This window comes from Lactuca virosa, chromosome 7 (assembly GCF_052849685.1).
Source record: "Lactuca virosa cultivar CGN04683 chromosome 7, Lactuca_virosa_CGN04683_v6, whole genome shotgun sequence".
Classification (NCBI taxonomy): domain Eukaryota; kingdom Viridiplantae; phylum Streptophyta; class Magnoliopsida; order Asterales; family Asteraceae; genus Lactuca; species Lactuca virosa.
The window spans coordinates 91,552,121-91,570,180 of NC_136432.1; the positions used below are offsets into that span (position 1 = coordinate 91,552,121).

At 34.3% G+C, this 18,060-nt stretch overlaps 1 protein-coding gene across 1 annotated transcript; it reads right to left on the minus strand.

The window, feature by feature from the left end:
• Positions 1-8,918: 8,918 nt before the first annotated feature.
• Positions 8,919-9,844, minus strand: LOC145126420 (uncharacterized). The gene has a single exon (XM_079061791.1). It carries the CDS (start codon positions 9,735-9,737, stop codon positions 9,153-9,155), a length of 585 nt encoding a protein of 194 aa, XP_078917917.1. The 5' UTR covers positions 9,738-9,844; the 3' UTR covers positions 8,919-9,152.
• Positions 9,845-18,060: the final 8,216 nt, after the last annotated feature.

The following is an 18,060-nucleotide window of genomic DNA, read 5'->3' on the forward strand; positions in this document are numbered from 1 at the left end:
GAATAAACAAAAAAAAACTAAAAAAAAACCTAAAATAAGATTTCAGTATCATATAATCAAGATTTTAGCAAGAAAAAATAAAAAGAAGAGGTTGGAAGAGGCTGGAAGAGACAGTACAAGTGTTGCGTCAAACATAATACACACATATGTTTTTTACTCTGAAGACTTCTAAAAAACAAACAGCTGCAAGATTAAAAGTGTTGCGCGTGTGTTGCGCCGCACAGCATTAAGAGGTCTGAAAAAGTTTTTTTTCAAAAAACAAAAAACAAACAGCACGTTAGTCATTTTAGGTCAATTCCAAATTCTATTTAACCAGCTATCAAGCGAAACAAATGACTTAGACTTTGAGGAGGTTTCATTAATACATATCACATTTATTTAGTCATAGAAAACACAGTAACATTGTAAGTTTGTAACTTTAGTAAATTTTCATACCCCATATAAAGTAAGAGATGTATATGTCACAAATTAAGCATAACATATCCGATATAGAGAAAAACAAAATGAACACGCTTACTTGCACGAAGCTGAAGCTACCACACCCACTAACCCAAGTCGCCACCTGCCAGCCGCCGAATGTCTCAAAAACAGCCCAACCCACAAAACCATGACTGTCAAACAGCTCACCAAGACCGTGACTTACATGGGCCCCACATTCTGGTTCAAAAGTTTAAAAAAGTCACTTTCGTTATCATGTGGGCTTCCGCTAAACGGGCCCACTTCTTTCGTATTTTTTTTGTTTTCTCGATTTTCTAATTACAATACTAATACTTGGTCTTTAAATACAAATAGACAGAGAAACGCAATATTACGCCGTTTGGGTCAGATTCAAGAAATAAACTTTTTGTAAAGTGCACATTTTTCTTAATGATTATGTAAGTTGATTTTGTGTCTTAATATCTTACTCTATAAAATATCTTCTCAACTAATTCAATGAGATTCTACATAGCATGTGGGTCGTTTTTTGCTTTTGCACTTTGATGTTGATACCCTACCAAATGTCTCCTAACTTAAACCCAAAACTAGAGGTCATTTAGATAAGAACAAGTTATTTGTATAGGTCTATCCAAATTACATGTATGCATAAAACCTAAATGTTGCAAATATCAAATGAAATAAATATGAGGAAAAATAAAAGATAAAAAGAAAAGCTAGTCTTAGATCAAAGACAAATATGGCACCCCACACACCTTTCGCTTTCATGGCCTTATCCATAACATCAAGTGGCCTAACCTTTTGTGGTCCATAAAAAGGATAGAAAGATTCAATCACATATGCAACCTAAATTGGATATCAAGTTTATCTAAAATAAGTTTTTTTTTTTTTTTTTTTTTTTTTTTTTTTTTTTTTTTTAATTAAGTTTTTTAAATAGTTCAAACAACACAACTTTTAAAAATTGAAAAAGCTATATTTTCAGGTTACTTGTTAATTGATAAAATTTTATTATGAGTATGTGTGAATCTTATAGTTTTTTTCAACTAAATATAACTGTAAAACATATACAAGAATACAATAAAAAGAATTAGAAAAAACTCTTTTGTCAAAGATACAATAAGCTTATTTTTTTTAAATTTTTAATAAAAAAAACTACACTAAAAGTTTTTTTGATTGAGGATGCACTAATAGAACAAAACTAGTTCATAAACCTCGCTATAACAAGAGATTCTTAACATCGAAATGACTATTTTTCATTTTTGAAAATCAAATTGTTTCTCGCCTTCCATAAATATAGAGAGTGGAGTAAGCAAGGGACGTCGCCAATTTCTGCATATTCTTACTACCCGACACCAAATTGATTAACTCCATCAGGTGCCCACTTGATGAGCCACGACCATAGATCTGAAGCAAAGCCACATGAGAAAAAAAAACGTGATATGTACTCTCCTCTACATTGCCACAAAAAGAACAGAGAACGGAGGAGATATGCACTCCTCTCTTGATCAGATTTCTATAGATAGGTATCCTATCTCTATACAGTCTCCACACGAAGCAATTAAGATTTAGAGAGATCCAATTAATCCAATCAGTTGGATTACAAACTTTTTGGTAGAAACCAAAAATTGAATGTTGAACCATTGATCTAAATGATTAAGTGTTCTTGGTAAAATCACTGAACATATCTCCTAAATAGAAAAACTTACCATTTTAACCTTTAATAAAAATAACTTCAAAAGACACGTAACTTAATTCACAATCTCTTTCCAAAAATGAAGATTCACATATTAACATTTTTTATTCCAGATTTAACTTCAAAATACACATAATTCAGATACAACACTCGTGGTCGGTGTGATTTTTTTTTAATCTCTAAGGACTCGTGGATTTGAATCTACTAGAATGCTTGAACTTGATGGATTTTACTTGAACTCGATGATCCAACAACAAAAAGATATGAACAATAATTTAGAAGTGTTAAGAAAATAATTCTAGAAACTTATGAATCTAAGAACTCACATATATTGACAGAATGAGGCAAGGTCCAAAGTCTAAGTGTTTAGGACGGAACGATGCTAGGTTGTAACATGAGGTCGTGATCCACTGGTTTGTATGCATTATATGTGTGACAAAATATATGATATACCGAGAAACTCATTAAGCTTTATGTTTATATTGTTAAGTTAGACATTTTTTAGGTTGTTTACGATGTGAAAGGAAGGGCGTGACGTGACTATACATTCACATCAATCATACATTGTCTTTTTGAGACTTCTGTTGGTTTTTATAATTTACTCTAATTTAACATTATGCTTTTGAAACAAATAAATGTTATGTTATATATTTAAAATAATGAATTTTGGATGTTTAACTTTTGTTTTACAAATAAAAATTTTGGTTTGAAATTTGGAACGTTACATGTAATTTCACAACTCTCTAAATGGTTCATACTCATTAGACTCATTGACAGAATCGATATCAGGTATTGCCCTCCTTCTTTGAGTTCGAAGGTTCATGTCTCGTCGTGGACATATGTGGATTTAAAGAGCGTTTAGGAGTAGATTAGATTTTTCGTTAAAAAAAAAGTCGGTCATAGTACTAAGCCAATTTATTTAGACCTTACTTTTAATTTAATCGTTGTCTCTCATAATGGTTCAGACTCATTTTTTAACTTAATGGTTCATATGCCTTTGACCGATTTAGAGGTTCAAATTAGATAATTCAAACGGTCTTAATAATTGAACCATTAAGTAGCTACCTCTACATAGAACAATTAAGAGGCATCAAACATGGCCTTATATCAACTCAACCCTAACCAAGGGCGAATCCAATATAGAGCCCGGGATACCCCTAAAAAAAATTCAGTGTAATTTTTTAGGAAAATTCTATTTTATGTAGTGTATATATATGCATCCCTTCACTTATAAACACGAACAAATAGTTGGTTTGTTGGTTAAGACATTGGCTTATTGAAGCAAATGTCTCAAGATTGATTCTCGCTCCTTACATATCTTTTGTTACCTTTGTTTTTAGTTTCCCAACTATTTTATCCCACATCGCCAAATACATGTTAACTCAGTCACTTTCGTCTATTATATAAACATGTTATCCTCATAGATATCTACTACTTTAAGCCACACATCGATTCAAGTATCAAAAGATACTTCAACTTCATGTTTATATAACAAGACTTGAGGTTAGCTAAAGATTCAATTAAGGTTTGGGTTTAAAACTGAAACAAAGCCGGGTAAAGCCAAGTATAAACCAAAAATCAAAACTCCGAACCGATGGGTTTGTATTAAGATACCTCTTTATTCTGACATTGGCTCCCCACTGTCCCTAACATGTTTAATCAAACGGATAGAGGCTCGTTCCACATTAATCCAAGTGGATAATAGATGAAGTTTTTTCTTATATTTTTCATCTGAATTTGTTAAATGAAAAGGTTAAAAATGTTGACTATATAAGAGAAACGACAAAGGAAGTGTATGATATGAAGCAAATATGATGGTAGATAGAATAACTTTAGTACAAAAATTTAGAACCAAGGTTCTAGCTTTTTTACTAAATATAAGATAATTAAATATAATCTTCCTCTTTACTTTGAAAATGGTATTCCAAAATTCTTTTTTCTCTTTTTGGAACGGCGAAAAGTTTTGTTAAAAAGCTAGTAAGATCTTAGAAAAAATTCATCACAACATATTACAAGCTAAAAGGAGGATTATGTAACCAAAAACTCCAATTTATCTTAGCTTTGCCACATCATCAAAAAGTAAGGACTTACGCATTACATATCCAAAAAAAAATGGAATTACAAAAAGTCCATAAACACCGATATATGGTCATTACCACAGCATCAAAAGTCTTTTGTTGACTGCTCCTTAACGCAATAGAATATAATCAAGAAAGAAGAGAATCATTAGATAATTGGTGAGGGATTTGAATGTCCAACCAAGGGCGTGTTTGGCAAAAATAGTTGTTAGCTGGAAACGAGTAGTGGTAGCTGGTAGCGTGTAGCGGGTAGCTGGTAGCGGGAAGTTGTAACTTTTATTTGTTATATAAGTGTTTGACAAAAGTAGCTGGTAGCTTTTGAAATATATAAAATTACATAAAAGGACAACTGATTAAAAATAAATAAATATATAAATATATTTTTAAGTGTAATTATGGAAATTTATTTCAAAAGCTCAGTAGCGTTTTGTTAAACGCTACGTGAAGTAGTTTTTAGATTTGGAGCGTTTTGTTTAAACTAAAAGCTAAACGCTCGTACTGCCAAACGAAGCTTTTTGTTTAAACTAGAGCGTTTTGTCAAAAGCTAAAAGCTAGAAGCTCTCAAACGCTTCTAAAAGCTCTGTGTCAAACACGTCTCAAATAGCAACATGGCTCCATAACTCAATCAACTAAACCTACAAAAAGATGATCAATAGACTCAACAAAAAGGGAGAGATGACATATGATCGAATCCACATAACGCCTCATAAAAAAATGTTTTCTTAAAAAAAACTTATGATTTTCCCAGTTAAATCTGCAGAACCTTTTATGATTTTTTTTTAAAAAGCAATGTTTTAAAAACCTTTTTTTTAGTTGAACCGGTATGGTGACCGGTTCCCGGTTTAACCGATTCGACCGCCGGGTTAACCGATTTCTATTATTTTCATCTTTTTTTTATATTTTCCTATACATACATACATACATACATACATATATAAATCATAAATTTGACGTTTATAAATTCAAACATTAAAATTACATATAAAAATAAGTCGTAGATCAATCCAAATACATTAAAATAACACATAACCATAAGTTTTAGTGTTTTACATCAATTCATATACGTCAAAAAGAAAATAAAGTATAATACCGAAACAAAATATAGTTTTAGATGAATACAAAAACACATCAAAAAGCTTTATAACATTTACCATATGTTTTTATTTAGAAAAAAACTAAATAGATTTGAAAAAAATCACTACAGTTTATTATGCAAATGGTTCTTATCCATGTATTTTTATTCGGTTTAACCAGTTTATTTTGACCGGTTCAACCGGGTTTTTCTAAAAACCGGCCGGTTCAATCCGGTTCAGAATCGACGTAAAACCGGTGATAGTTGAACCACTCAATCCTCCGGTTCACGGTCCAACCGGTTCGACCGACCGTTTCAAACCGATTTTTAAAACATTGAAAAAAAGCGCATGTTAAAAACTATGAATTCGCATGTCCAACCTGCATAATATTAATATTATTATTATTATTATTCATTTTTACATATCAAACCTACGGAAAAAGAAAACTTCTTATTTCAAAACGACGACGTTCTAGGATTTCGAAAGTCCCAGCAACTTTATACACATTGGTGATTGGACCAATGAAATTAGTGATTACTTGTGATAAAACATTTAAATGTGTATAAAATATTGGAAAAACATTAGCATTTTATATTTTTATTTTAATGATTACGCATATAGACCCGATAAGTTATATGTTAAAAACATCAATTTAAGTAGGGGTAAACATAGGCAGGTACCCGGCCAATTTTAGTGGAACCGGAACCGGAACCGGTGGTTCCTAAAATTTTGGAACCGGAACTGGTTACATCGGTTCCTTAAGTTTTGGAACCGCTCACGGAACCGCCAGAGCCGGTTCCGGTTCCGGGTACCCGTTTGTTAAAATCTTTCAAACTATTATAAGTCAAAAATCATGAAAGTTTTAGAATTTATTTATTTCGAGGGCTCGTAATCATTGTTTTGAAAAGTTTTAAAGTTGTTGGTGTTACCCTTCAAGCCCGAATACTTCAACCCATATATAGAGGTTTTATTCGAAACCATGTGATGAAGTGGAAATGAATTAAAGCGCATTCTCCATTTATAAGCAAAATAGTCTTCAAAGATTTGTTGCAGCAAGCAATGTGGGATAATATGCTTTTTCCATAAAATTCAATTTCCGGCAAATATAGAGCACATCAACAGAGATACCTTTTGTTGAATACTAAACTTAAGTGAATTGCAATACGATTTCATTGTATTTCTTATTAGTTATCAATAAATTTTGATACATTACTAAAAAAATTTAAATCAACGTCAATATTCTAAGAACTTGAGCTTTATTATTAGAATTATTTACTAATAGTTTTGTATTCCTATGTGAAATATATGTGTTTCGGTGTTTATTTTATGTGATTGGATTGAACAAAAAAACTTCATAATTCCTATTCAATGTTAACAATATATATATATATATATATATATATATATATATATATATATATATATATATATATATATATATATATATATATATATATATATATATATATATATATATCAACTGGTTCCAACAGTTACCCAGCGGGTAGCGGTTCCGAAAAAGTGAGAACCGGAACCAAAACCGTTTAAGGCGGTTCCACAACTTAAGGAACCGGAACCGCAACCGCTTAAAGCGGATACGGTTCCAGATCCGACGGTTCCGAAGTTGTTCCGGTTCCGAAGGCGGGTACCATGTACCGTTGCTCACCCCTAAATTTAACCCAACAACTTTTGGGTTAATGACTTATAAAAATAATAAATTTTATAAAATATATATATTTAATTACTTATATTTTTATATATTTTGTTTATTTATGTTTTTCACACACATATAAACATTAAACTAGGTTTTTATACACACATTATGATAACTTTATTTTTTTTCACATATAACCATCAATATCATATATGTAAAATAAAACATTAACATCCAAATATTTTAGAAAAAGAATATAATGGCCATATATCTTAAAAAAAATTCATTAACTAAATATATACGCGCTATAACAGCTTATTACTTTATAAAATATAAATCATTAACCTTTAATTAAGTGGGTTAGATTAGTAGTTCTCTTTTTTCAACCCCCAATTATGGATATGATATTTTTATGGTTAATCGTGGAAATATCTTTTCTCCATCATTACTTCTCCACCCGGTTAAGCTTTAACCATTTTTTTGTTTAAAATAAAGATGGTTAGATAATTAAACACTTAGATTTTTTTTCGTAAATATGGAACATTATAAAGTCTAATAGATTATCATATCATTTATAATTTTTTTTTATAATACACTAAACTCAAGAAAGACTCGATGAATATATTTTTAAAAAAATGTATTTATATTAAAAGAACATGTTAGAAAATTCAATGGCCACTAAATTTCATGTCCCGCTATACTTGAATTTAATTGATTAAATATCTCATTGAACCATTCTAGTAAATTATGGATTGTGCATCATATTATAATTAGAATATGATAATATATGATTATCGGATTTTAAAAATGATGTCAACTCCATTACTATCTAACCTTTTGCAACATGGAAGGGTTGGGTTCATTTATCTTATCTGTAGGCCACACTCCTACGTTGTAGATAAGATATATGATCTCACATTCATGGCATCTTTGCTACTTTTCCCTCCATGTTAGTTGAAACATGAAGCTACCAAAACCATCTCCCTAAATAACCAAAACTACAACACAAGTCTAATGGTTGAAAAATAAATGTTCTATATAAAAGGTCCAAAGAGACATCTAATAATCGTTAATATTTCATAGTACTTTTTTTTTTAAATTGATGTGCAAGTGGAAGAAGACGTCTCCAAGAAGAGGTCTTTATCCAACAAATGACTTCACTATCGAACTCTCCTCCTTATGGTTTAATATTTATATACACTTTATCACAAGTATCTTATAAAAATATTTATCTTTTGTTTAGTTTTTGTTTTCAATGGTCCCACTCATCTTTTTATAATAATGTTATGAATATTTATATTTTTAGTCTTTGTTTCGAATAATTATATGTGAAGTTATAGTTTTTTGGTTGTATTCTACAAATCCAACGGCCGATGATCAAATCCTCCAAAATTTGCACAGGCAAGATAGTCAATGGCGGTCACTTGAATTTACAATCGATGATGAAAGTCATATCACGGCACGATTCTCCAAATTTCTTGACTAAAAGTCAAGATCCATAAACACAGCAACTTTCGTTTTGGTAATTGTGTCCAATTTATCATCGATTAGTCTTCAAGATGTATACGAAAATAAGCTCCAAATCATGAAAGAGTGAACGTGATGATCTGAAATTGATAACCTGTTGAATAAGAAGACAAAAGAGCCATCAGATACAAATTAATAATTCAATTTAAAAAAAAAAAAAAAAAAGATAACGTTCAACATGACGACAACGGAAGGAATACGCTGAACACGAAGTGGAAATGACGGAGCTTAGAAACGGAAAACGAACGCAGTTAACGGAAAACGTTAAACTTAGATGGAATGGGAGAGAATAATTGAAGTTAATGGAACGATGATGAATATGGATACGGATATCATCAACAGAGTCAGATCTCTGGATAGAAATGAAGTGAAATTCGGTAACAGATGTGGTGAATTTAGTTACTTTTGTGAATTTTTAAGTGATTGGATTTTGTTTTTAGAGACTTGAAGCTGCTTCGTTAGCCATTAATGGCAGCAACCGATGATATTCATATATTCTCATCTATAAGTATATACAGACACAAGAGGAATCTATTATCCAGTTCAGGATTTCTTTCGGTAACCGGAATTTAAAAAAACCGTCCGTCCCGACTTCTTCAACCGCCGCCGACTCGCCGGGATCTGATTCAACACCACCGTGATTAGCTCCGGAGAGCTCAAACGAGATTCAAAAAATGACAAATCATCAAGCTTTAGACTTTAGTCATGGAAGATAAACGACTAAGCGTCGGTTGAAAACAAGTTCTCCGTCGCTGCTGATGAGACGACGGTCGAATCAACGCCGCAAGAGCTCTCCTGACCAAATCACCGCCTTCAACAGTGCCAATCCGTACCAACGAGTTTGTCATTGCGGACCTCCTCGCGTTGAGTCGATTCGAAGGATACGACACCGGAGTGTGATTGCTGTTAGAGTTCTTATGCAAGCTGCACCTAAACGAACCTGGATGCGAAGTAGGCGAACACATACACATCCTCCTCGGTTTATCCAACTGCTTTTTCGACGCCTGATTACTATTATTACTCCTCGGAATTACAGAGATCGAACGACTCGGAGAAATTTGACGATTGTCGAGAGAAAATCGTATATTCGACGCCGATGGAGATGATCCGAATACGTTGACACGTGTAGGTGACGAAGATCGGTTCAGAAAGAACGACGACGGGCTCGACGAGAAGGCGGAGGTGGAGGAAGCAAACGAGTTTGACGACGGCGAAGTGTAGAATCTTCCGGAAGGAGAGTGAGCTCGGAGTACGGGTCTTCGGGTCGGATTCGCCATTGATTTACAGTTAGAGAAATTTCGGGTTTTTTAGAAGATAAAGGAAGGGAGAAGATCAGAGAGATTTTTTAAAGACTGCTTTTCGCTTTCTAAATTGGCAAACCTATCTTCACTCGAGCTATCTATTTAAAGGAAAACGAAAAAAGAAATTTGTTTTTTTTGGAATTATTTTCTTTTATTGGTTTCTTAGGGTCGACGTAAAACGACAAGGATAGGAGCCGTTTTGGAAACGGGGTATGAATGTATGATGTGAGGTGGGGTAGTGGTGGGGTGCCACGTACGTAGTAAATACTCTATGGTGCCACGCTATACGAGGTATTATACATTAGTATAATACTTTTAACAAAAGTTTATTTATAGTTATTTAGCGATTATTATTATAATAATATATAACTTTGAGAAATTGCTATCATTTAATATTTTTTAATTTTTGTTTTATGGTTTCTTAAAAATATCTTTTCATTTTTGTTTTATATCTTGTCGTTTCATGTATAGAACAGGAGGAAGAATCCATCGACTTGAGGGATGGGGAGGCTCCTTTATTATTTGTATTTGGTCGGGGAAATCATAAAGGAAGAACGAATTTTAGAATTATTAGGATTTTGGTTTGAATAATTGAATATCTAAAACAATGTATCCTTAAGCCTTAAGGTATATGGAGGAGGAGGTTCTAGGTCATAGGAATTATTGAATGGACTCGATGTTGAATAAACTCTGAATTCAACACGTTTGATATATTCTTTTGAAAATCTGTAAAGGAATTAGAATCCACTAAACAGTTAAAAAACTTCGTCTTTTCCAAACCATTAACTAATCTTAAGATCAAGAGTAAACTATACGAATTGTCTTTCGTACAAATGTCTAAAAACACGTTCAGTTCTTATTTTCAAAAATTAATTCGGACCGTCCCACGTTTGGTTAAAATTTGCACATGTTATCCCTCGTTAGTTTAAATTTACACGTTTAATCATTGCGAGACACGAAATGACTATTCTGCCCTTTATATTTTATTTTTGCTTTATTTTATTTTTCTTACAATTATTTGCAATATACAAAATAAAATTAAAACCCACCCAACCCACCTTATCTAACCCGTCCCTTCTAAACTCTTTTTCCTTCTAAAGCAAAATCATCACCGCGTCGGACCACCGCCTACCATCATCTTTTTTCGCCAGAAACACTATTCACACCCCCTTCTTTCCTCGTTCTTCTTTCCATGAATCCCTAAGCCATCATCGTCGACCAACAGCTCATGTACAAACACCAGCCGGAGTAGAGAAATAGATAACACACACTTTTTGGGGGGTGCTGATGAGTACAAAGAGAGAGGGCAAGAGAGACGGAGATGGAACGGCCATCGCCACCTGTGTGTCGAACTGCCATCGTCATCTTCAACTGTTCGCAGATCTACACTCCGGGTGACGGTTGTTGGAGATGACTTTGTCTTTTACACCTGAACTCGTATTCGTTGATGTACACCCCAATAGATCCAGTGGTAGTCAACGATGTACAACCCAACAAATCTGATGGTCATCTATGAGATACAGCGTCGATGAACGGTTGTGTCAACAGATCTGCTACCTTCTCACTGGAAAAAGGAGAGGCGACTAGGGTTTAGGGCAACGAATGTGGTGCGCATGTGGCGATTGTAAAGATGAGATCCTTTTTGCAGACGGAGATAGAGGGTAAAGGCGGTGGACGATGGTTGTGGCTTAGTGGAGTCATGGGTTTGGGTAGAATTTGAATATGAATGTGAGTCTATGGTTCTGTTGTGCTCGTTTCCAGGGAAGAGGGAAGATAGAAGGAAAATGAAGGGGGTGGGGGTTGGTTGGTGATATTTATTTTTTTTAATCTAGAAAATAATAAATAAATAATAGATTTTTTTTTAAAAAAAAGTTATTAAGGGTAAAATAGTCACTTTATGTATGTAGGGACGGTCCGAGTGAAAAAATAATATTACAGGGACGGTCTGAGTTAATTTTTGAAAATAGGGACTAAATGTGTGTAACATCCATAAAATTCATGAAAATTTTAAATTTTTAAAACCAACCCATAAATCATCATTGTTTACAAAATAGTTTTCAAAACATATTCAATATCCGAGTTTTCCCCAAAATCATAAAACAACACACGAGGAGGTGCACGATCACGCCTTCGCCTTCTCGCGATCCTCTGAGGTACATGAAACATAACTCAAAACTGTAAACCCAAAGTTTAGTGAGTTTCCCCAAAATACCAACACATCACAATATCATAATAATAACAACAAACATCATGCATACAAAGCCTTCAGTCTGACTGGAACGCCTCACCGGCCTGCAGACTACCTGGTACGCTCACAAAACCTTCAGCATGACTGGGACGCCATACCGGGCCTTCATCCTATCTGGAACGTTCTCCGGGCCTTTGGCCTGACTGGTACGCTCCACTGGCCTTCAGTCTATCCGGGACGCCCTGGGTCTATTGGCCTTCAGCACAAAGCAGGACCGCCTCAACCCAACCACACATACACCGTGTCGACACACACACACACACACATATATATATATATATATATATATATATATATATATATATATATATATATATATATATATATATATATATATAACAGACAAGCATACAAATAACCAGCCAGTAAACAACAGACATATCTTATAGATTACTAAGCATAACATCATCCTATTTACCAGTATTTAGATTTAAAAGATTACTACAGCACACCATCATACGATAAACCAGGATAACAATCCAAATGGCCGACCTTCGACCCGTAAGTATAATGAGGAAAACTCACCTTGCAGACTGAACATAACTGATGAGGTCCGACTCCGAAATCTCAGTTCTCTAACCGATACATGTTCCCACCAAGTGACCAATTCCATCAAGATCCCAAAATACCCTCAAGGTCCAACTTGGTCAAAGTCAACGGTCAAGGTCAACAATCCATGTTGACCCAATACGCCGTGTTCCCCTTGGCCACGCCGTGTTCCGCGAGCATCCAAACAGTCGGGAAAACCTCAACCAACACGCCATGTTGACTTGCAAACACGTCGTGTTCGCCTGAGTTCCAATAGCTTAATACATCCAGCTGCCTTTTCGACTTCAAGAGCTCCAAAGCTCAGATCTAGACCAAAATGTGATTAGGAAGGGTAAAGTTTCCAACATTATCCATTGGGACTACCAAAAACGTCCAAAAACCTAAATCACAAGCTTGTTAATGCATGGGCTTAACCAAAATACTCTTAATCCTTAAGATCTGAACTCCATCCTTTCCAGAAGTGTTTCTAACACCAAAACCATCCCAAAGGTTGGTGCTTTTTAGACATGCATGCCTAATGTATGTCTTGAACCCATATTAGGTCAAAATGAGGATTTATGCCCTAATCTTTATGCATGGCATCCAAACTTGGTTATAGACTAGATCCAAGACACTACTAGGTCACCTTGACCTGGAGATTCATAAAGTTGCAAACTTTATGACATCCATCCGTTGCAACATTCAAGAACAAGGAGAAAAAGGGACAAAACTCAAGATCTAACAACTTTGATTGATAAAATCGGGTCTTGGACACTTACAAAGGTCCAGGAGAGTGCCAAACTGAAGAATGATGCTTGCTTGCTGGATCTTTTGCTTCCTTCTTCCACCTTCTTCCTACTTTTAGCCTCAAAACACCAAACTAGCTTCATAAATGGGAGATAAAATGATTTGGGTTTCTTTCAGGGCTGATGGGGGCTGAGGGTGAACAAACCCTAGCCTCTACATTCTTTTATATAGGGAGAAAAACCCGGAAACTTAGGGTTTCATTCCAGCCGTCAACACGCCGTGTTCCAAGAGCAAACACGTAGTGTTGCCCAAAATGAAACTCGCGCCTTCTCATATCTAAACACGCTGTGTTAGTGCCTCCAACATACCGTGTCCAACCTCAAATATATTCAAGGGTTCTACCACTTGACCAATTCACATGAAATAGAATTATATGGATGAATTTAGAAGTACCTTAACATCGGGATGTTACAACATGCGTTTTGGTATCTGTACGAGGGACGATTCGTGTAATTTACTCTAAGAGCAATTATGGCTGGTATCTCTTTTGGATTAGCTAGCTTATCACCTTTATAAGGAGGGAGACGACTCTGCTAATTCTTTAGCAGTATGCTTAGTATGCTTAGACATCAAGGTTTTTAGGAATACAAGGATGGGAAGCTCTTCGAGGTTGGAGGGGTTGAAAAGGTAAAATCATTCAACAAAATAATCTAGATTTATCAAACAAAACAACTTTTAAACTGTATCATAATAATAGTTGTTTGAAAGAGAAATTTAAAAACATGGACGATTTGTGCAATTTAATCTATTTTTATATGTGGCTATTTGGAGAGGGAAAATGGACTAACTACGCTTTTCCATTTCTCCCCGGAAGAACATGCAAATAGAGTTCTCCAACTAGTTTTCTTCATTCAAACAAAAAGATATTGACATTCTATTTTAACTAAAGACTTTCAGCGCTCATGCTATTTGAAAGTGATGTCAACGAATGTGATGATTAGCCTTTGTTGGCGACATTTGACTTTCTTATTATCATTGATTGAAAGAATACTAAAATCTATTGTATCTATTGTCACATGGAGAAATTATGTTGGTAGCTATTAATAATCAAATTTTAATACAATAAAACAATTAAAATATATTATTTAAAATGAAAAAGGTTAACTAAATGACATATGTTGGTAATTTTAGTGTTATCAACATATTTTAGTGTTGTTAGTATTACTATCGAGACATGATGAGTTTAGTTTACTTTTTTTGAGATTGGAGGTGTAAGGTGCACACTCGAATTGATAAACGTGGACTTGAGAATACAGGGGTACAGGGGAAGCATCCCTGGGGATAGGGTTCCAAGGGGCAACGCTCCCGGTGGGCTCTATGTGCAGCTCCCGTAGAAGGATCCAAGGGGCAGCGCCCCAAAACAAAAACGATTATATAACAAAGTAAAGAAACAATATTTTCCTTTATAACTACGCTCAACCACCATATTTAGTTGGCCCATTTTTGTCTTGTAACTGCCACCAACTGCCAGCTTCCATGTATCTAAGGAAGGTCGATATGGCACAAAAGATATAACAAGAAGAAAATTTGCATTGTTACTCTAAAAAAATATGTCTCTAAAATTCACAAATCACAACAGGTGTTCTTTGTTTCTAATTCTTATTAGGCCTATAATGATAATTGATATCCCACTTCTAAATTCGAGTACCCCACACAATAAGGATAAATTACAGATTTCTGAAAATGATACAATCACGATCCTTGAAACATCCAAGTTAATTGTTATTCGAAATCCCTAACTACTAACATTCAAAATCTGTAATTTTTTAAGGAATAATAATGGCATAATCTTTGAGGGACATGAGTTCCAAATTCCAGAAATTGGAAAAGTTTGAAGGAAATGACTTTCATTATTGGTAGAAGAAGGTGAACTTCCTTCTCACCACCCTAAAAGTTGTTAATGTTTTATGCCCCCTACACCAGAAGCAACAGACATGAAACTATGGAACATACCAGAAGAAGATGCAAGTAGGAGAAGGATGATTGCATATGTCGTGGGCACATCTTGAATTGTATGTCTAACTCCTTCTTTGATCTCTATCAAAATAATGAATCTACAAAAGATCTTTAGGATGCCCTTGAATCCAAATACATGGTTAAGGGTGCTTTTAGTAAGAAGTTCTTTGTGAGTAATATCCACAACTATAAAATGGTGGATTCAAGACCTATCATGGAACAATATAATAAACTCATGAGGACTTTAGGAAAAAATCGAACAAAAAAAGATAAAAATTGATGAATCCATTTTTGTTTCAAGTGTTATTGACAATTTTTCCCCATCCTAGAACGACTTCAAGAACACACCAAAACACCAAAAAGGAAGAGTTGTTTCTTGTACAACTTGATAGTGACTTCAGAATTAAGGAGGGCCTTTAAAGAAAGTGAAAAGGGAAAGGAAAAAGATCTTCCTATGTGTCTTACTAAGTTTCCCAACCTGACCCACTCAAATTATATGTATAACAGGTAACAGGTCAAAAGCTGTTGGAACTTGATTAGGATGCCGAGTGATTAAGAGACAACCTGCAATGGTGTTCAGGACTATTAGGTCTTTACACTGTAACAGACCGAATGGCCACATTCTAATGACTTTCCATTACACGACGCAACGAATATATAAGAAACTAAATTCTTGTGTCTATAGTAACACGTAAGCCATCTTCCATCTTATGTTAACAACTTGATATTTCCTCTTTTGGTCAAGGAATAATGAACTACAACCATATCATAGTTGGTATCATCTCTAGCTACTGGCTACTTATCCCTAATGAAGGATGCAATACTTCTGTCGATCACTTCGATCTTCTCCTTCTTCAGTCTCCCGACTAAATAGAACATGGTTCTATAAATCGATCAACTCACTTACACAGATTTATATTATTCTGGCTCAATCCTTCATGACCAATTGGGTCTGAATCAAAACTACTTTCCTAGTCTTCACCGTAACGTAGGTAATAACGGAAACATACAAACAACTCAACTTAGTGTCTTAGTAACCTCACAACGCTTCCTGATCTAAGTACGAATTATGTGCTTCTGGTAGTATAGACCTATACTACCTTTTACACCTATGCGTACTCGTCCCAAGAATTGGATTGCAGTTCCCAAGGTTTCCTAGACTCTACTAGGATTTTCGCGTCTTTTCCAGGTGCTCTAACAACAACATGTGCTTTACCAAACATGTACTAAAATCTCCTTGTCCATTACTATGGGTGTATCGTCACTTCAACTAAATGTGCTAAATTTACTTGGAGAAGTAAGTTCATTAGCACTTCACAACCCAATGTATATTTTCACCATCCTAGTGCTGTGCATTAACGTAAGTTTAACACACTATAGAATTCTCGAAAGGATGTGATATAAATCAACAATCGGTTTCCATGGGACAAATTTCATGTGATGTGTCACATGAACGATTAATAGATGTGTAGAAAGATGATTCCTTTGGGAATGAGATTATGTTCCTTATGGGGAAAGAGATGATGATTCCTTTCGGAATATATACAGATGATTCCTAAGGGAATGAGATTATGTGTGGTTAGATAAGAATGAGAAAGGTTCCATGAGCAGAACAAGATAAGAGAGTTCTTTGAAAGAACTTAGATGTGATTCGTGAGGGATTAAGATTACAGAATTTGAGAGTAATTCAAGAGAAGAAGAATGATTAAGGATCCATGAAGGATCATAAGAGAGGGGAGCAAGTTTGGATGAGTGTACGTGTTAAGGTTAGCGTTTTGTGTTCCCTTATTTGAAAGATGAAGTTGCCATATGAGATGGAACCATTGGGGTCTAATGGAGAATAGAATGATAAGACATTAGGAGTTAGGAATAGAGAGGTAGGTGTAAGAAGAGTATGAGAATACATGCTAAGAGTAAGAGGTATTGGAAGATCATACATAGAGTATAGGAAGAACGTACATTGTATGAAATAAGATAAGAGCGAGGGACAAGAAAAAAGATGCATAGAAAGAAGAGTATGAGAGAGATAGAGGAAGATAAGATAGAGATGTAAAGAGTGTGAGATGAGCCTAAGAAGAGGCTAAGGAAGAGTATATGATGAGAAGAAAAGATTAAAGAAGAGGAGTATAAGAAAGGAGTAGAAGTGATAGATGGGATGTGAAAGAATAACAAAGTATGCTATGATAAGAAAAGATGAGATTGCAGAGTATGAAAAGGAAAAAGATAAGAATGTTAGAGTATGGAGCGATGGAAATATTTAGAAGAAGAATAGATAAACATGAAAATAGAAATAATATAACTCACCAGAAATTTTGGTCTGATATAGTAGATAAGTTTCATGTTTTGCAGGTTCAGGTAGTAGTCATGGTACATGAGAAGATAGGAGCACAAGGACCTAGATTAAGAGTAATTTTATTTTAGTTGTATTTTCCTTGTTGCTTTAATTTGTATTTATGTTTTACTGTAAACTCGAATATAGCCTAGGATGTAAAATATTTTATTTCTGAGTTAATAGAATTCCACATTTTAGTAGAAAACTCTGATAATTCTCTAGTTAATTAGATAAGAAAAGTTTGGGTCATTACAATCACCCTTCGATTCCTCGTAATTTAAAATTTATGGACAAATTATTGTTGCTAAAGTTTTAGAGCAAAGACTACAATGTCTTATGTGTTGGATCAAGGTGTCTAAGCTCATAACTAAATTGGTATATTCTTGTAATTAGAAGCAAATTCCTTTTTGAGTTGCCCTTATACAGGG